General features: G+C 46.8%; 1 protein-coding gene across 7 annotated transcripts; it reads right to left on the bottom strand.

Annotated features, from left to right (window-relative positions):
- Positions 1–1298: 1298 nt before the first annotated feature.
- On the bottom strand, positions 1299–20516 carry TTPAL (alpha tocopherol transfer protein like). Of its 7 annotated transcripts, none has more exons than XM_003904708.5 (5): positions 20408–20516; positions 16201–16660; positions 11182–11375; positions 9013–9123; positions 1299–6487 (listed from the first exon to the last, which is right to left on the bottom strand). In XM_003904708.5, the coding sequence occupies exons 2-5, from the start codon at positions 16643–16645 to the stop codon at positions 6209–6211; spliced, it is 1029 nt and encodes a 342-aa protein (XP_003904757.2). In that variant the 5' UTR covers positions 16646–16660; positions 20408–20516; the 3' UTR covers positions 1299–6208. The 7 variants fall into 7 exon arrangements, with proteins under 7 accessions (XP_003904757.2, XP_009214341.2, XP_009214342.2 ...); XM_009216077.4 differs by lacking the exon at positions 20408–20516 and adding an exon at positions 20136–20238; XM_009216078.4 differs by lacking the exon at positions 20408–20516 and adding an exon at positions 19198–20237.
- Between the last annotated feature and the right edge of the window lie 18 nt (positions 20517–20534).

Genomic DNA, 20534 nt, shown 5'->3' with positions numbered 1-20534 from the left:
CTGACAAAGTCAAGTTAGTAGTCACCTGAAGGGAGTGACTCATGTTTTTTACTAGGTCAGCATATCCCTAGTGGCTGGCACCTACTCAGGAAGGAGCATGACTATTAGGTTAAAAACATTTTCCCCAGAAGAGTGGCACCCTAAAGGGTCTTATTACTCACCCTTTAAATGCAATAATGTGAAACTTTGCTGCCATTGAGTGCATGGGTACCAAACCAGTACTGTGTAAGGAGGGGGCAGGAGGCATCAAGAAAATACTGACTCATAGCAAAGGGCCTCGTAAGACTGCTGTGAGAGAAAAGGATTTTAACAGTTAGCTTCATTTTTCTATACGTGAGAAACAGACTGAACTTAAGTTCCACAATTTCCTCTGGAAGGCTGACCTGAAGGGCTGGTTATGCTGCAATATAAGTACTTAACCTGTTGCATCATCAAAAGTGTACCTCTTGTGTTAGAGTATTTCTCAACTGACTCATCAAGTCACCAGATCTACCATGGAGACCTAGTTTTTGTCTACTCTGGGGCACAGAGTACCAAACAGGGGACATAGAAACAGCTTAGCAAGCATGGGACCAGAGTTGGGCAAGCCATGATCCAGTTACCCCTCATGGAGTCTGGGTTTACTTCTGGAATAAAATGTTCAGTTACAGCTTGGGTTTCAGAGAGGTTAACAACCACTGCTTGTATTTTCAAGAAACCAGGAAAAAAGTCAATGTCTGGTACTTTCTTACTCTATCCTACCTTCTCTCTCTTTTCTATCTGGGGACTGGTTATTTGTCTCCTGCCATCAGGAGAAAATAGTGAGCTTGTCACACTTCCTGGGTTTGAATCCCATCCTTAGTATTTGGCTAGTTGTGTGTCATTGGGCAAGCTACATTTTCCCAACAGGAACAGTAGCATGACTTCATTAAGGGTAGCTGAAAGTTAAAAGAGATTATTTATGAGTGTCCTTAACATATGTGTGCCCAGCCCACATGCACATTCAGGGAATGGCTGGCTATCACTGGAAAGACTTAAGGCCAGTCCAAGAAGTGTAGCTGGGCCTCAAGAATGTGAAAATTTGTATATCAGTATCACCTCTACTGCTCTGTGTAGCTAGCTGCATTCTCCTGTACCTATTGCAGCAGCGTAACTGCGTATGGTCTTCAGAGGCAGTTGGCGCGTCTATAGAATGCACTGTCCTATCACAGTGCCCCTCCCTCCCTCACCTGCAGAGGAGACTGTCTCCCCGGGCTGTGAATAATGAACCTTGGAACCTTTATCCAAACTGTCATCATCACAAAAGAACCCCACGCACATTTAACTTTTCAGAGATTTTTATTGTTTCAGACCCAGTCATGCATACTAAAATTACCTATTTTCACCACTTTGACTTAGAAAATGCACTTAGAAAAATAAACTTTGGTCAAAACAAACACTGAAGTACATGAATCCACCATGTATCCCTATGCTCAAAGCCGAACTGAATTTCAGTTTGAAGCAAGGAATGTGACCAGTGGCTGAAACGGTGCCCCAAGCTGGTCAGAAAATCAGCTCACCTCCCATTCCATCAGAGGCTCTTGGTCAGAGAGGTTTCAGATATTTCACTTGTAACAGGTTCCTACCTGATAGGCCAAGAAGCTGAGGCATAGCCACAAGAATCCACAGCAGCAGCATCTCACTGCCTCACTAAATCTGCTGCCCAGTGAGATGAAAAGAAAAACAGCTTCATGAAGCAGGAGTTTCATCACTATCATCTCCATCCACAAATCACATTGATCCTTCCCATGAACCAAACTCCTACTGGCTCTGATGTTTGTTACTAGCATTTTAAGCAAACCATTTCTCTAAGAAGAGCAGAAGAATGTATTTATTTGAGACAGAGTATTGCTTTGTCGCCCAGGCTGGAGTGCAGTGGCACCATCTTGGCTTACTGCAACTGCTGCCTCCCAGGTTCAAGCGACTCTCCTGCCTCAGCCTCCCAAGTAGCTGGGATTACAGGAAAGCACCACCACACCCAGCTAATTTTTGTACTTTTTAGTAGAGATGGGGTTTCACTATGTGGGCCAGGCTGGTCTCAAACTCCTGACCTCAAATGATACGCCCCCCTTCAGCATCCCAAAGTTCTGGGATTACAGGGCATGAGCTACTACACCTGGCCAAGAGCAGAAGAATTTAGATTTACAAAATTAACAGATCCCAATACGGAGAGGTGTTACCAGAACCGACATCTTTCCTGAACAGCAGACATGTTTCTGTTCGGTATCTCCACACTTCTCATGGCCACAGGAGATACAGTATATAGTATATAATTGGTTTAGCTAACATTTTACTCCCTAAATTAAAGGAGGCTTCAAAGGAAAACCTTAAATGTTGGCAACTTTAAAATGGTAAAACTTTTAAAAGGTATTATAATCACCACAGCAGTACTCTAGCTTTTGCTACCCAAATGAAAAAAAATCCCATGATCTGAGAGTCAAATAGTATTTAGAGAAATGCCTCTTACTGTCATATTTCTGGAAAAATTGTGTTTTGTAACCTGATTTAAAAATTTTTACTTTTTTTTTTTTGAGATGGAGTTTCACTTGTCACCCAGGCTGGAGTGCAGTGGCACTATCTCGGCTCACTACAACCTCCGCCACCTGGGTTTAAGTGATTCTCTTGCCTCTGCCTCCCAAGTAGCTGGGATTACAGGCGCCCGCCACCATGCCCAGCTGATTTTTTGTATTTTTAGTAGAGACGGGGTTTTACCATGTTGGCCAGGCTGGTCTCAAACTCCTGACTTCAGGTGATCCACCCGCCTCGGCCTCCCAAAGTGTTGGGATTACAGGTGTGAGCCACCCCGCCCGGCCTTGTAACCTGACTTATAGACCTCCTAAGTAAGTGACTCCTTGTGAAACCAGGATGAAATATGAAAGATCTAAAGCTACTTTTGCCTTAATTTTTGCAGCAGCAATAGAATAAAAAAGAAAATGCAAGGAAAAAAATTTAAAAAATAAAGCAACCTTTGCCAAGAGCAAGTTGGAAACTCAAGACATGAAGCCAGGGTGGCACTTTTGGCTGTTTCTGTAGATTTTATCCAGTCTCTCCCCCATGAAGGCGCAGGACAGGGGAAGAGGCACAATTTTCCAGAATTCCATGTTGGGATATGGGGGAAGAAGAGGAAGAAAATTCCCATATTCTGAAATGTATAGATACATTTGGAAGCTTTTAGGTACCAATTCATTCAGACCTAAATTTCCTAAATAACAAGCCAATTGAGGGGGGAAAAAAAGGAAAAAAGCTTCTACAAAGAGAGTACAGTGTCTCTGTGGCAGTGAAGCCAACTAAATATAAGGAATAAAGTTTGGAGTATAGATCTCTATCACAGAATCACTCAGGGATGTTAAGCAGCTCACCCAAGGGCACGTAGTAAGGTAAAGATGGAGCCTGCGTCTCCTAATTTACCGTCCCATTTCCCTCCGACACCACATTACCTTGAATTTAGGGAAAAGTTAATTTCCAAGTGTTTGTGCAATGGGCCAGAACGTCTCCGTGAAGGAACATACTCCCAGTTCTTGAGGTTCATGTGTTTGCCTCACCAGTGTGCTCCCTAGCTGGTTATTCCCACCCTGCTGAGACAGTGTGACGCAAACACCCTGCTGAAGCCACAAGGAGACCACCTTGATTTTCACCCAGGGAAGTGGTTTTACAGCGTGGTTCAAGCTTCCTGAGGTGCCAAAACTATTTGATATCTCTTTGGAGCCAGAACAAAGCAAGCAGCTCTCGGAGGCAGATAAACATAGGCTCCAACTACTAGAAGCTGAGTGAAACCACTCCTTCCTTGTCCAACTGGAAAAACCTAAGAAATAGGCCTCTCCAAATCACTTCTGGTCTTCGAGATAATTCTCTAGGAGAGCTTTGGCCATGCCTACATTAAAACAAATGCCACCGGCCAGGAATGCAGTGTAGAATTGAAACATCAGGGCTGAGTGATTCATTCCTCTTTACCTAGTTTTTGTTTTGTTTATCTGTCTTCCTTCTTGGGACCTAAGAAAGCCTCCACCCAATTCTCCCATCCAGGCCACCAGGTTCTGAACCCCCTCCTTTAGCCATCCCACTTGCCCTACTTGGGCCTGTTCAGCAGTGCTGGTCACATCATCATCAGATGGAACTAGAAGCAGCCAGGAGTGCTTTTTGGCACTCCAGCTCAGCCAGGACCCTAGAGGATCCAGGGTTACGATCCATAGTGAAAAGAACTTCCTCTAGAATTGGTATTCATGAAGTAAAGTATTTTCCACCAACAACTTCTCCAGACATTTAAAAAGGCGATAGAGATGAACAGCTAAGTAACAACAGACTGGCCTTCAAATTTCAGAGTATTGTTTTCTCCCTAACTGAGCTGTCTACCTTGACTGGTTAGTCTAACAGATGCATGGAGAAGGTGCACACACAACACACGGTACTTTTCACTATTTAACACCATGAGCATGTGGAATACATTAGAAAGGAAATAGGTCAAAAGCCATCATGTGAACCATCTAATTTGATGTTTGGGCTAAGACTAAAATCTTGGCAGGGAGGTTCTAAAGAGCTGAAATGCAGAACATTCAGGCTGACTGGTTCACCCACACCAAAGAGAGAAACTCAAGTGGGGCTGGGAGGGCAGGGGGGGCCCAGAAGTGACCCAGCAATAATCTGCACTTGTGTTCATTTCCAGAGACCAAAAAAAAAAATTTTTTTTGAGGCGGAGTCTTGCTTTGTCACCTAGGCTGGAGTGCAGTGGTGCAGGTGATTCTTCTGCCTCAGCCTCCCCAGTAGCTGGGACTACAGGCACCAGTCACCATGCCCAGCTCATTTTTGTATTTTTAGTACAGCTAGGCTTCACCATCTTGGCCAGGCTGGTCTCAAAGTCCTGACCTTGTGATCCGCCCACCTTGGCCTCCCAAAGTACTGGGATTACAGGCGTGAGCCACCACACCCGGCCCAGAGACCAGAATTTAAGAATCTCAAGTAATTAACCATTGTAGCTAGGTTTACAATATAGTAACAGAGTCGCAGGGATGGAAGGAATTCATCATACAAGATCCTGGTCACCTTTTCTGGCCTCATAAAAGCCATATTTTCCAAATTTAACCATCACTATAGAAAGAAAATTGGTGTCAGTGAGTCCCAGGAATACACATAACAGTTTCTTTAAAGGCAGGGCTAATTACTGACACATCTCTCTTGGAAAGACATGTGTACCACAAACAAAAACAGGATCCAACCACTTGTATCTAGATATCTTTCTAGGCAGAAAATCTAACATTCAGTAACTAAACCAAATCCCACAGCCTCAGCAGCCAAAACGGCCCTAGCTGACATTTCATCCAGCCTTATTTTATAGAGGAGAAGGTTGAGGCCTACAGAGGCCCATGTCTTGTCCATAGTTGCATACCTGGGATCCAGGCCAGAATTCTTGTAGCTACACAGGCCTGGAATCCAGCATTTTAGGTTGAGTAAAATCATTTCCTGCTAGGTCCCTGTATGATTCTATTGAGAACCAGGGCTAAGGCTTTATGGATTTGGGAAAACTTAAGTTTCTATTGCAAGCTTCAACCAATGGGTCCCAGAGTGCTTTGAAGTCTCCGGCTTCCACATTTGACCACAAAGTGCTGCTTATGTCCTGATGCTTGCATGATTCAGTTAAGGTGCTTTCCAAATCCAGTGACAGCAGCTGGGGCCTTGATCTCCAGTAAGTTTCCTGATGAGCAGCAGAGGTCTGTACTTAGGGTTCCTGTGAAAAACACAAACTCCCAGTCTCACGTCTGGTCACACTGCAGGTTTGGCCAAATTATTTCATACAAGTAGTTCTTACTGGCCAAACAGGTTGTTTTTCTCCTGGAAAAGTGGGATCAAAGTGACTCTGGTCCTGATTTTTCTTGCTTCCAAGATGTGTAAGAACCAGATCACCACCCCCAACCAAAAAGCAGAACAAAACAGATACAGCCTCCAGATTAATAGCTGCAGACTGGGATTCCAAATGTTTAAGAATCAGTGGGGACATTTTCCATGTCTTCCATGGAGTAATTCAAGTAACCAAAGGCTTACCCCAAAATGGGCTCACCCTCATATCTCATGGGCTGTTCCTCCATCCTGCAGTTTAATTACAAGGAGCAAGACTGAATCCTTGGCCCCTTAAATTCTCCTTGTGCCTCTCCAAAGAAAAGAAGGAAAAGAATTAAAGATGGTGACCCTGGGGGACGGGCTAGTAGCAGGAGTACAGCTGTGACTTCGCAGCTCGCAAGGAGTCGTCACACTGTGCATCTGAGGCCAGGCCCTCAGGCAGCAGCGTCTGGCCCAGGATGCTGTCACAGGCAGGGACAGGTTGGCAGAACTCTTTCACAAAATCGTCTTCTGAAGCTAGCAGTACCGCGTTCCAGGTGGCAGTGTCCAGCTCCCCAGCTGTGCCCCCATACTCCTTGGGGAGAATGCTTCTTGGAAGGTTTGCGTGGAGAGAGTTCAAGTCAGACCCATGGAGGAAGAACTAAAAGGGAATGAAATGAAAACACACATGTCATTAGGTTAATCAGGAATGCAGAAATTTCCTCCATGGTAGGTGCTCAAATATCTGTTGAATGAAGAAAGGAAAGGTTAATGGCAACTCTGCCCTTACTTTTTCAGCCCAGAAAGCCTGGAGTATCCTTAATTATCTTTTCCTTATACCATACGCCCTGCTGGCTGGAGCTTCAGAATGTATCCAGGATCCAGCCGCCTCACCACCACACTAATGGCATCAGCCACATCGCTTCTCCCTGGATTCCTCTAGTGGCCTCCTATCTGGTCTCCCTGCTCCCACTCTTGTCCCTCTGCAATCTAAGTTCTTTTCAGTGAAATTCAGATTACAGTCGTGCCTCTATGTACAGCCTTCCAGCACTCCCACCTCAGACTCTGAGGCCCATCACAGTCTGGCCTCATTACTTCTCTGAGTGCTCTCACCACCTGCCCCTCCAGTCTTGACCCAGCTAAGCCAGCCTAGCTGCTCTCCCAGCATGCTGCTCTCCCACGTGAGGGTGGTGTCCTTGCTGGCCTCCCAGATACCTAGATGGCTCACTCTCTCAAGTCTTTGCTCAAATGTCAGCTTCTTAAGGCTGCCACCTCTAACCACTCAGTTGAATACCGCAACCCTTCCCACCTCACACACGCTATCCTTTTCTCTGCTTTTTCTCTGTAGCACTTACCACATTCTAATACTAGATAGCATTCACTGTGGCTCCCTTTAGAACATAATCTTCCTAGGGGGAGGGGTTTTGGTCTGTTTTGTTCATCTAGAACATGCCTGTACATAGAGTTGATCAATAGGTATTTCTGAATGAATGAACCTATGAAGGAACAAAGGAAGAACATCATGGACCCCAAATCAGGGCATTTCACAGATGTAAAAGATCTGTCCAAAGGCTGCTTTGGTAAAAGTTCCAAACAGAATCTTTAGGGACCCACATGGGTTCACACCCAGGCAGGGAAGCCACTAAGTTAGTGGTTTGCAAATCTAGCTGTGCATCACAATTTCCTAAGGGGATTTTAAAGCACAGATTCCTGAGCTGATGAATCAAAATCTTCAGGCAAACAGCCTAGGAATCTGGAGCTGGATTTCAAGTTCCCTCCTTTACCTCCTTGGGATTTTCTATCTATATATGTTACTTTGGAAAAGCAAGGGGCCAGTGCGATGGCTTATGCCAGTAATCCCAGCACTTTGGGAGGCCAAGGCGGGTGGATCAACTGAGGTCAGGAGTTTGAGACCAGCTTCGCCAACATGTAAAAGCCTGTCTCTGCTAAAAATACAAAAAATAGCTGTGCGTGGTGGTGCGTGCCTGTAATCCCAGCAGGAGGCTGGGGCAGGAGAACTGCTTGAACCCCAGAGGCAGGGGTTGCAGTGAGCTGAGATCGCACCACTGCACTCCAGCCTGGGTGACAGAGCAAGACTCCGTCTCAAAAAAAGAAAAAGCAAGAAAAATTCAGGGCCCAGTCTTTGCAGTCATCTTCCTAGGCCTCGGGAAGGAGAAAAATACCACCCATCCCATTTCAATCAGTGGGACTGGGAAAGGCTGAAGAGGGAAGTGGCTCCTCTGGGTCAGAAAGGAAGACTCAAAGTACCATTTATCCCTTCTTAAGTAAGAGGTAAGCTAAAAACTCACACAGCTTATAAACCTTGAATTGCTCCACAAACTATACAGCAGGACAACATATTAGGCAAATGGAAAGGCTTAAGTAGCATTTTTAAACCCCATAGTTCTAATGACCATAACTTTAAAAAAAATTATTTTAGAGGCAGTGTTCCACTCTGTTACCCAGGCTGGAATACAATGGCAAGACCATAGCCCATTGTTCAAGCCCATGGCAGCCTTGAACTCCTGAGCTCAAGCAATCCTCCCACCTCAGCCTCCTGAGTAATGGAGACTACAGACATGTGCCACCACACCCACCTAATTTCTTTTTTGTTTTTTGAGACAGAGTCCCACTGTTGCCCAGGCTGGAGTGCAGTGGCATGATCTCGGCTCACTGCAACCTCTGCCTCCTGGATTCAAGTGATTCTCCTACCTCAGCCTCCCAAGTAGCTGCAATTACAGGCATGTGCCACCATGCCTGGCTAATTTTTTGTATTTAGTAGAAACGGGGTTTCACCATGTTGGCCAGGCTGGTCTCGAACTCCTGACCTCAACTGATCCATCCACCTCGGCCTCCCAAAGTGCTGGGACTATAGGCGTGAGCCACTGCCCGGGCACACCCACCTAATTTAAAAATTTTTTTTAGAGATGGGGTCTTGCTATACTGCCCAGGGAGGCTCTTATGATAAAAATCCTGGTTCTCCTCTCCCTACTGGCAAATATTAAATTCTTATTAATTTACTGTTCCATCTTCCCCTCACAAAAGGGACTGTTCATTTATTTTATCTGTAACTCTGTACTTTCCAAGTGAGTCGTTACAGGGCAAAAATAATAAACAAGTACCAGATGTCACAAATAAATCAATGGAGGGAAAGAAAAATCTGAAGTCAATAGGATCATCACTTACTCTGTTTGCTATTTTCTCCTTTAGAAATGGTTTTATGATGGCAAAAATGCCTTTAAATATTCGAGGTTCATTCACAACATGGACTGCTTTTATCCGAATGGGGAAACCATCCTGTATGGGAAAGGCAAAGGGGTTTAGAACATCTGGAGAATCTTTCCACTCCTTCCTCCCCAGAGTTAAATCTTCATTTTCAGCCCCAACATCAGTCTGATCTGATCCTTATGGCCTCCTCAATGACAGTCCACGTGGGGCCTAACTAGAAGATGGGCCTCAGGGAAAGTCTTTCCTGGGACCCAAAACTGGGTTAGAAGAGAGGCAAATGGAGGCTGGGCGTGGTGGCTCACACCTGTAATCCCAGCACTCTGGGAGGCCGAGGCGGGCAGATCACTTCAGGTCAGGAGACTGAGACCAGCCTGGCCGACATGGTGAACTCCCACCTCCACTAAAAATACAAAAATTAGCTGGGCGTGATGGCACACGCCTGTAATCCCAGCTACCTGGGAGGCTGAGGCTGGAGAACTGCTTGAACCCTGGAGGCGGAGGTTGCAGTGAGCCAAGATCGTGCCACCATACTCCAGCCTGGATGACGGAGCAAGACTCCATCTCAAAAAAAAAAAAAAAAAAAAGAGAAGCAAACATACGAAGAGATGATGCTCTTATAGCAGAAAACAGTCTGAGTCTACAGGGATGGATCCGGCAAACATCAGACCTTCTAGATCAGTGTTGCCCAAAGTATATTTCTCAGGATATTAGAGGTTATACAAAACAGGGCTCCACAGCAGGCAAATCAGTTTGAGAAACGCAGTCCGCTAAGCATAATCAAGTGGTTTCCTTAACTGCAGTCCTGTTCAGAGCCTTTAACATGTAAATTCTTACAGTTTAAGAATTGGACATTCTTAAACTGAAAGGGACATGCTATACAGCATTTCCCAAACTTACTTAATTTTTTCTCCTCTCCAGATGATCTTACAGTACTAACACTGATCCACACTCTTGATCCTGGCACTTCAATCTACATGGTATTCAGCAGGAGGCATCAAAAGCAGTGCCAGCGAAGGAAAGCCAGGGTTGGCTCAAAGCCAGAATCCAAATGTTTGATAATGTCCGAATGTAAACTGATTTTTTAAAATAATAAACCTGGTGCACCACAGGGACTGAAACATTTGTGGAATCCAGTAAAAAGAGCTACTATATCACTGGTGCCCCATAGTTCACAAAGGACAACACCCCATGTGGCGGGTGTTGAACAAGTAATCAAAACCTGTCACAGCTATATTTTCTCTAGGTCTCCATTTCCCCATCTATCAAAAAGGAAAAATAGTTCTTGCCTTGCCTATCTCAGAGGATTCGTTGAGGGACTGAATGGGCCCTGATGACTGTAAAGCACTGTACAAGCCATTAAACACAGTGTAGATATGGAGGGAGCACCACAGTCCCCAGTGAATGTTCTGAAACAACATGAGGTGTGAAGCATCTGACCAAAATACAGCCCAACAGAACGCTATATCTCCCAGGTCCACAGAGGGCAGGAGGGGCTCTAGCACCTTACGCAGAAGCATAATTTCTTAAGAGTTTTTTAAAAATTTTTTTGGGGACAGAGTTTTGCTGTTCTCGCCCATGCTGGATGCAATGGCACAATCTCAGCTCACTGCAACCTCCGCCTCCCAGGTTCAAGTGATTCTCCTGCCTCAGCCTCCCAAGTAGCTGGGATCACAGTTGCCTGCCACCATGCCCAGGTAATTTTTGTATTTTTGGTAGAGACGGGGTTTTACCATGTTGGCCAGGCTGGTTTCAAACTCCTGACCTCAAGTGATCCACCTGCCTCAGCCTCCCAAAGTGTTGGGATTACAGGCGTAAGCCACTGCGCCCAGCCAGTTTTGTTAGGAGAATTTTTCCTCTGCCTTCCAGACCAAAAAAAGGCAAAAAGCAGTTCCCTAGTTTTTTGGATTCTTGCCTTCCTGAAGTACCTATTTCAGAGAGTCCTTGAGAGACTGATGAGAACAAGTGGTAAATAGGACTTTTAAATTTCTTCACATAATGCTTTTGTGTTTTTCAGATTGCAGGTGTGGGATGTGCAGTTTGTGTATCATGTGAGACCCACAGTAAATGGACAGGCCCTGGGGAAAGCCAAAGCCACAACGAAACAGGCAGGACAGATAGGGGTCTTACCTGGAGGATGCCAATCACCTTTTTGGCTATAAAAGGGCCAAAGTGAGATGCTTTTGATAAACTCACTCCTTTGTAGTCTGCAAGAATTACAATTCCATTCACCTGGGTTTCTTCAGACTGAATGAGTTTTTCTAAGGTCAAGTATATGGCTCGGATGTTTTCGGTAATTGGATAGTTGCTCGGTATCCATCTGTCTAAGGTCATAAGAGATTGACAGTATGTTACAGAAGTTAATATAAATAAGGGATCAAAGATTTATCTCCTATCACTGTTGTTTCAAAATGGAAAAGAAAGATACTCTAGTAGCCATGACTCTATTTAGGTTAGTAAATGGAATAATAAGCAGCAGCTGGTTTCTTAACTCCAAACAGCAGCACATTTTGCGATGCAAATACAATTGAGTGTTGAGGTTAAGAGCATGAGCTCTGGCTGGGCACGGTGGCTCATGCCTGTAATCCCAGTACTTTGGGAGGCCGAGGTGGGAGGATTGCTTAAGCCCAGGAATTCAAGACCAGCCCAGGCAACATGGCGAAACCCCATCTCTACAAAATACACAAACATTAGCCAGGTGTGGTGGGGTGTGGCTGTAGACCCACTACTTGGGAGCCCAAGGTGGGAGGATCACTTGAGCTCAGGAGATTGAGGCTGCGGTGATCATGCCACTGTACTCCAGCCTGGGTGACAGGGTGAGACCCTGTCTCAAAAAAAAAGATGCACTCTGAAGTCAGACACACCTGAGGTTTGAATGTTACTAACTGTGTGACTTTGGGCATGTTACTATAATACCTCACTCTAAGCCCTAATGTCCTCATAAGTAGAATAGGGTGATAATGCCTACCTTCATGGACATCTGTGCTTTCTGACATCATGTATCTCCCCTTGTCTTCATAGCACCAACCTGATTTTCCTTATGGAACCACCTCCTTCCACTCTAGCCATGCAATTTGGATAGAACTGACTTGACTCCTGACTCCAGAAGTGAGCAAGTGATTGGGGATTGATTGGCCAGTGATTGGCCAATCTGACAGCACATCCTTCTGGCCACAGTGTGTGATCCAAGCCAGGTCAAGCAGAGTCAAGGAGACTCAATTCTAGGACCCTGGCCCTTTGGAAAGAGATCTCTCTTCCCTCTTGTAGTTTTGAGGCGGTGAGTCTGAGATTCACAGGCCCCATGAGGCAAGAGAGCTGGCCTGGGAATGAAGCCCCTGTTGAGGACAGCAGTGGTGGGGACAGCTTTCCAGTGCCAGAGTTTGGGCCCCTGAGTGGAAATACGGCTGGACTTCAGTTATCTGAACAACTGAGTTTTTTTTGTTTGTTTCAGCCAATGTGAGTTGGCTTTCTGTCACTTGCCACACAAAGACTGAGTCTTGGCCAGATGTGGTGGCTCACGCCTGTAATCCCAACACTTTGGGAGGCCAAGGCGGGTGGATCATTGGAGGTCAGGAGTTCAAGACCAGCCTGGCCAACATGGTGAAACCCTGTCTCTACTGAAAATACAGGCCGGGCGCGGTGGCTCAAGCCTGTAATCCCAGCACTTTGGGAGGCCGAGACGGGCAGATCATGAGGTGAGGAGATCGAGACCATCCTGGCTAACACGGTGAAACCCCATCTCTACTAAAAAATACAAAAAAACTAGCCAGGTGAGGTGGCGGGCGCCTGTAGTGCCTGTAGTCCCAGCTACTCGGGAGGCTGAGGCAGGAGAATGGCGTAAACCTGGGAGGCGGAGCTTGCAGTGAGCTGAGATCCGGCCACTGCACCCCAGCCTGGGCGACAGAGCCACACTCTGTCTCAAAAAAAAAAAAAAAAAAAAAAAAAAAACTAGGCTGGCCAACATGGTGAAACCCTGTCTCTACTGAAAATACAAAAATTAGCCAGGCATGGTGGTGCACACCTGTAGTCTCAGCTACTTGGGAGGCTGAGGCAGAAGAATCACTTGAACCCAGGAGGCAGAGGTTGTAGTGAGTCGAGATCGCGCCACCGCACTCCAACTTGGGCAACAGAGCGAGACTCTGTCTCAAAAAAAAGCTGAGTCTTGACTCATACACAACCTTGACAGGGGTACTGTGAGGATGGAGCATAGTGCTGTGTTCCCCTCCTCTTTCCAAGGTGGATACTTTTCTAATACGCCCCGTGTATTTAATGATTTCTTTCCTCTCTTTGGGAAAAAAAAAAAATGAAAATGCCCACTTTTTACTGTTAACCACTGTTCTCAAGAAAATCCCAGCAAAATCTATGTGCCTCTTTCTTAAAAGATAAAACCTCACGTTTGCCAACAATGGGATGTGTGATACGTGCAAAATTCTTTTTTATTTTTATTTTTTTGACGGAGTCCTGCTCTGTCACCCACGCTGGAGTGCAGTGGCATGATCTCAGCTCATTGCAACCTCTGCCTCCCGGGTTCAAGCGATTCTCCTGCCTCAGCCTCCGGGACAGTTAGGATTACAGGCATGTACCACCACGCCCAGCTTTTTGTATTTTTAGTAGAGAGGGGCAGGGTGGCGGGGGCAGGGGGCGGTTTACCATGTTGGCCAGGCTGGTCTCGAACTCCTGACCTCATGATCCACCTGCCTCAGTCTCCCAAGGTGCTGGGATTACAGGCATGAGCCACCGCACCTGGCCTGATATATGCAAAATTCTCATGAAAGATCTTTGTCCCCGAATTGTGCCAGCTTGCTGTTTAACATTGCTGCCAATTAACCCTGCCTCTATGTAACTGGATATCATCCCTTTCAATCACATGTCTCAAAAGAGCTTTAATAAAGGCAAAGCTGATACCCAATTGAGAAGAAACGTTTCTCTGTATGCCTCTTCCTAAAACGCTGGGTCGGTGGAAAGGGGTCCAGATCTGCTCCAGACATATGGGGAAAAAATTCATCTCACGAGCAAAGGGTTGAAACTGTGCAAGCAAAGGTGCAATCAGTGTTGTAATATCTGACTGTGTTGTAATATTCTTATGAGTTGAGTACAGAGGAGCAGCAGAAAAACCTGCTGACTGGTTTCCAGGTCTCTTGGTGCCCTAAAATCTGTACTGCATTGCTTATTTTAAAATAAACACTAATTTTGGCAAGTACCTAAAATAGCAGGTAAGCCATTAACAGTGGTCTTGGTACATCATAGTAAAGTCTGAAGAGAATGGAGAGTTTGGGGAATGAGTAAAGGCAGAGGAAAGTGCATGGAGGTGTCCACTCCCCATCAAACTTCCCTTCAAGAGGGCGTTTATATGAATGAGCAGAAGAGGGCTATTAGTGTGTTCTCATTCCCTGGCTTACTTAGGGAGAACATTGCATCCTTACTTTCCATTCTTCTCTCAGCTGTGGTCTGATGGAAAATGTTGAGGCTAGGAATGGAGTAGAACATTCCAAAGTTTATAATGCTTTTGGTGTCATGGAAGAGAACAGGCCTAAGAATCAGAAATCTTGGGTTCTGGCTGCCCCTGGTCATTGTGTTGAAATGCTCTTTGGGGAGCATTTCTTTCTTTTCTTTTCTTTTCTTTTTTTTTTTTAATTTTCTGTAGAGACAAAGTCTCACTATGTTGCCCAGGCTGGTCTCAAACTCCTGGCCGCAAGTAGTCCTTCTCCCTCACCCCCGCAAAGTGCTGGGATTACAGGTATGAGCCGCTGCGCCTGGCTGGGGAGTATTTCTTTTTTTTTTTTTTTTTGAGACGGAGTCTCGCTCTGTCACCCAGGCTGGAGTGCAGTGGCCGGATCTCAGCTCACTGCAAGCTCCGCCTCCCAGGTTTACACCATTCTCCTGCCTCAGCCTCCCGAGTAGCTGGGACTGCAGGCGCCCGCCACCTCACCCGGCTAGTTTTTTGTATTTTTTAGTAGAGACGGGGTTTCACGGGGTTAGCCAGGATGGTCTCGATCTCCTGACCTTGTGATCCGCCCGTCTCGGCCTCCCAAAGTGCTGGGATTACAGGCTTGAGCCACCACGCCCAGCCTGGGGAGTATTTCTAAATGCTCTTTTAGTGGCAGAGAGCCCCCATTCGTAAACTGCCATGACAAAGAAATGTAAGGTATCCGGCCGGGCGCGGTGGCTCAAGCCTGTAATCCCAGCACTTTGGGAGGCCGAGACGGGCGGATCATGAGGTCAGGAGATCGAGACCATCCTGGTTAACACGGTGAAACCCCATCTCTACTAAAAAATACAAAAAAAACCTAGCCGGGCGAGGTGGCAGGTGCCTGTAGTCCCAGCTACTCGGGAGGCTGAGGCAGGAGAATGGCGTAAACCCCGCAGGCGGAGCTTGCAGAGAAAAAAAAAAAAGAAATGTAAGGTATCCTAATTACTGCCAAGAAATGCGAAGATCAAAAAAAAAAAATCCAAAGTGAATCGTGTCAGTGGCTTCACAAAATAGAGGAAAGGAAGGAAAGGCTGGAGGAGGCACAGAGGAGGCACTTTCCAGGTGTCTGCCCAGTCCACACCCTTGCACTGATACCTGTACCTCAACCTATTCACAAAGAGGGCTCAGGGAGGGCCCTGGCAGCCATGCTTGTATCCATCCTATGGCCAGGGGCAGGTTCTTAGGCCCCACCTGATGCTCCCCGCTAGAAATCTGGAATCTGCATTGAGGAACTTAAGTGGGTGGTCAGGCAAACCTGAGAGCTGAGCGGGTGCCAGATTTAACTGTGTGCACAGGAGTGGGACAGCCATACACAGAAAAAAGTGTGAAGAAGATACGCAAAAGGCAGAAATATGTGGCTGAAGGATACAGACTGTCAGGCAGAGACAGGGAGAATGGCTGTCTTGGCTCCTGGTGGCAGTCTGGTTCTTGGTTCTAGGCCCTAGTAAGAACTGCCGCGCCTTCAGTTCTCTGGTTCTGGGAGGTACTCCTGTCTCCTTTGACTAAATCCTCCCTTTTTTCTGAAGTTGGTTTGAGTAGGTTTTTGTTATCTGCAATCAAAAAAGCCTTGACTATGACAAAGGAGGGGTAAAAAAGGGACTTGGAAAGGAGGACAGGATGCTGAATGGACACATTGCAAAGACTAGACACACCCGCCCCACAACAGTCTAGGGAGATACCTGGGCGGATGCAGACGACATGGCAGCCCCTGGGGTCAGTGTGGGGCAGCACGGTGAGGAACCCAGAAGCAAGGACATCTTTTAAGGCTGATGGCTTCAAGTTATTGAAGACTTCGGGCCAGCTTCTCCTACAGCTGTGGTAGTTGATGAGGAGCTGCAGGGCCCGGTCGTAATCAAACTTGCGGGCTCGGAGGAAGCGCAGCAGGAAGGCGTCGTCAAGGGACGTGCTCAGGTTCGGGTACTCCTTCCGCACCATGTCACGAAGGGCCTGCACATCTCGAAGTCTCCATTCCGGCTTTTCCTGCAGCTCTTCCCGGGCTTTCGTGACCAGTTCTTCTGTCAGTGAGCACACGTAGGCCGGAGGCTCAGGTGGTGGCGGCAGCTCATTTTCAGAGAGTGAGGCCACAGAAGGGCTGGTTCTCAGAGAGTCACTTTCTTCTGACATTAGCTACCAGGGTCCCTGCCAACACAGAAGCCCTAAGCAAAGTTAACAAGTGCTTATTTCAAATCCCAGGGCAGCCCAGTGTAGGGGACAGGAACACTTCTGTAAAAGCCAAGTAACCTCAGGGCAGTGTTTCTCAACTGGGGGCAATGATCGGGATCTAAACCACACACGCAAGTCTGACCCCAGTCCGGCTGCTGTTAGTCCCCAGGGAGGCAGCCAGCAGCTACAGCAGACTATATACTCCCTCATAAATACCAGGGCCTTCCTTATAAATGTATTAATAGGTGCTCAACCTTAGTCATCATTAAATAAATGTGAATTAAAACAACTCTGAGGCCAGGCGTGGTGGCTCACACCTGTAATCCCAGCACTTTAGGAGGTCGGGGTGGGTGGATCGCCTGGGGTAAGACTTTGAGACCAGCCTGGCCAACATGGTGAAATCCCGTCTCTACTAAAAACACAAAAATTAGACGGGTGTGGTGGGCACCTGTAATCTCAGCTACTTGGGATGCTGAGGCAGAAGAATTGCTTGAACCCAGGAGGTAGAGGTTGCAGTGAGCTGAGATGGCGCCACTGCACTCAGCCAGAGCAAGACTCTGTCTTAAAAAACAAACAAACAAACAAAAAACTCTGAGATTCAGATTGGCAAAAATAAGATAAAATAACATACTCTGATATGTTTGCTGCTGCTGGGAGTATAAATTGACAGCCTCTTTGGAGGGCAGTTGTCAATATCTTCAGAATGTAAACCCACATGCCCTTTGGGTCAGCAATTCCATTTCTAGGACATATACTTGTACATATGTGCAAAATATGCACATGGCCTTCACAAGTATTGATTATAATGACAAAAGATTGGAAACACCTTAACTGCCCATCAGGGGAGACTGGTTAAGTAATATTACCATACGAATGGGGTACTAGTCAATCATGAAAAGGAATTAGGCAGATGTTTATGAATTGATACGTTAAAAAAGCAAGTTGCAGAATAGTGTACAGAAAATCACGTTTTTAAACTATATATATACACTTGTGAATGCACACAAAACTTCTGGAAGGAGATAATAAGAAACTTACCAATGGTTATCTCTAGGGAACAGAACTGGACAAGTGAAGATTTAAGATGAGAAAGAGGATTTTTACTGTACTGTTTGAATTTTTTACCACATACCCATGTAACATATGTGCCAGTCAGATCTCCTGCTGGGAAAACGTAATTGATAAAGGGCCTCCAGTAGCTGTCCCTCTAGATCCACTATCCAGGGGAAGCCACAACTTTCCGCAGCCCTTCTGTGGCCTCACTGCTCCTAGCCAATGATTTAGTGAGACATGGGACTCCTCCAACAGGCAGTGTTTGCTTGAGGGCCTGGCCAAACCTTTGTTGGGACTGCCCTGCAGTCGGAGACTTGCTGCCCAAACATTCACAGGAGCTGATCTGCATCACTGCCCGTGGCTCTTCCTGACTTCACCAGCTCCCTTCCCAGGTGTTGTCCTTCACAACGGTTGCCTCTAAATTTCTAGCATGTCTAATCTCATCCTAGTGTCTGCTTCTTAGAGGACCCGAACTCATGCACTTTTTTGTTTTTTAAGAGACAGGGTCTTGCTGTGTCACCCAGGCTAAAGTGCAGTGGCGCAATCATAGCTCTCTGCAACCTCGAACTCCTAAGTTCAAGCAATCCTCCTGCCTCAGCCTCCCAGGTAGCTGGGACTATAGGCGCACACCACCACCACAACTGGCTAATTTTTAAATTTTTTTCTCAGGCTGTGTGTGGTGGCTCACGCCTATAATCCCAACACTTTGATAGGCTGAGGTGGATGGATCACCTGAGGTCAGGAGTTCGAGACCAGCCTGGCCAACATGGTGAAACCCTGTCTCTACTAAAAATACAAAAATTAGCCAGGCATGGTGGTGTGGGCCTGTAGTGCCAGCTGCTTGGGAGGTTGAAGCATGATAATCGATTGAAACCAGGAAGCAGAGGTTGCAGTGAGCTGAGATCATATCACTGCACTCCAGCTTGGGCGACAGAGCGCGACTCCATCTCAAATAAGTAAAAAAATATATATATTTATATATATATATTTATATATTTATATATACACTTTTTTTTTTTTTTTAAAGGACCACTCTGCTGTCTTGGGAATGGACTCTAAGGGGGTGAGGACCGGAGCAGAGACCATTTAGAGGCTATTGTAATAATCCAGCTGAGAGATGCTGGTGGCCTGGAGTAGGTAGCCTTCGCTGACCCTCAGGCCAGGTTAGGCGGCCCGCACTTCTCCCACCCTGTTGCAATTGTCTGTTGGCAATTTGTGAGCAACATCCAAGTTTGTCTTGTTCATCACCTTAAACCCAGCACCTAACGTGGTGTTAGACACATAGTCTGCACTCCATAAATATTTGTTGAATGACTTTAGTCTGGTTGGCAGAGATATGCTAAGTGAGGAATGGAACACCTATGGCTTTGTTTTTATGGAAGCCACCAAGAGATGCCTGCAGTCCCATCTAGTGTCTACCTGAGCGACAAACCACAGTGTTCACAAGGTATAAGCCTCACCTCAAAGCCCCTCTCCAGCCTCATTTTCCATCTCATCCCATCTTGATGCACATTAAATGCCAGTCAAAACAAACTATGAGCCATCATCCTTGGAACAACTCGTGCACTTCTGATACACTCTGCCTGGAATTTCCTCTTCTAATTTGTTCCTAACTCGACAGCTCATGGCCTTCAAGGCACAGCTGCCATGTCACCTCCTTTGTGAATCCTTCCCAAACTCCCTGAGGGTGATTCCCTCCAGTTTTCTACAGAACTGGGTTCCTATCTTTTTTAGAATTACAGTCCAATGCCATGGGCGTTTACATAGAACTCTCCAGAGTCAGTTTTACCACCCACTCATTTATCAAATAATTACTGATCACCTACCATGTATGTCAGGCACTGTGCTCACAGGCACTGGGAACACAGACGCAAATATAATTCCTCGCCTAATGAAGCTTACATCATAGTGGAATGAAGAGAATGCATACTTGAGCATTTTACCATGTATCAAGCATTGCTAAGCCCTTTACCCATTTCCTCATTTAATCTTCACAGTATTTGGTGAGAGCGCTATTACTGTTCCCATTTTACAAAAGACAAAAAGGACTGTCCCCTAGAATGTAAGTTTCACGAGGGCAGAGGGCTTGTCTTCCATGTCCACCGCCACCTCCAGTGCCTGGCACATGGCAGTGGTCTGTACACATCAGCGGAGGCTATAAGTTAAGCGATGCGCCCAAGGGGGCACACCCGGTGAGGCAGAGCAAGGATGCATCTAGCCCCACCCAGGTCTTCTAATCTCTACCCTCCACCTGGAGCTTCATGTTGACTCTCCAGGGTCTCAGCAATGCCGAGCGCTCAGCAGGGCTCAGTCACAGGCTGGTGAATGAGCTGACAGGCGGACATATGACTGAGATACAGACACCATTGGTAAGGGTGAAGCCAGAGATCTCCCCCACCTGAAGCCCATCGCTTTCTGGAGCATCACTTTCCTTTTCACTCCTTCCTCTCAACAAGAGGAGGTCAGGAAGCCATCTCTCCTAGAGCCCCCAGACCCTACATCCCGTGGACAACCTTCCGAGGCCCCCACTTCCGGCTGTCACCCCCTCCCCAGGTGTCCCCATTTCCTGGGGTCTCTCGCTCCTCTGGTCCCCACTTCCGGTTATCCCTCCCTCTCAGGGGTCCCTCTCCTTAGCCCCCACGGCACACGGACGGGCTCGCGGGCACTCACCGGCCCGGCTACGGGCGGAGCGCGGGTCAATCGGCGGCGGGAGCCTCGTCCGGCAGCGCGCACTGAACCGACCCGCACTCCCTGCCCGGCCTGTCCGGCCCCTCGCGCCGGAAGTGACGTTCCGGGG

The sequence above is a fragment of the Papio anubis genome, chromosome 16 (assembly GCF_008728515.1).
Source record: "Papio anubis isolate 15944 chromosome 16, Panubis1.0, whole genome shotgun sequence".
Taxonomy (NCBI): Eukaryota; Metazoa; Chordata; class Mammalia; order Primates; family Cercopithecidae; genus Papio; species Papio anubis.
This window is presented reverse-complemented; position numbering and strand designations above follow the sequence as displayed.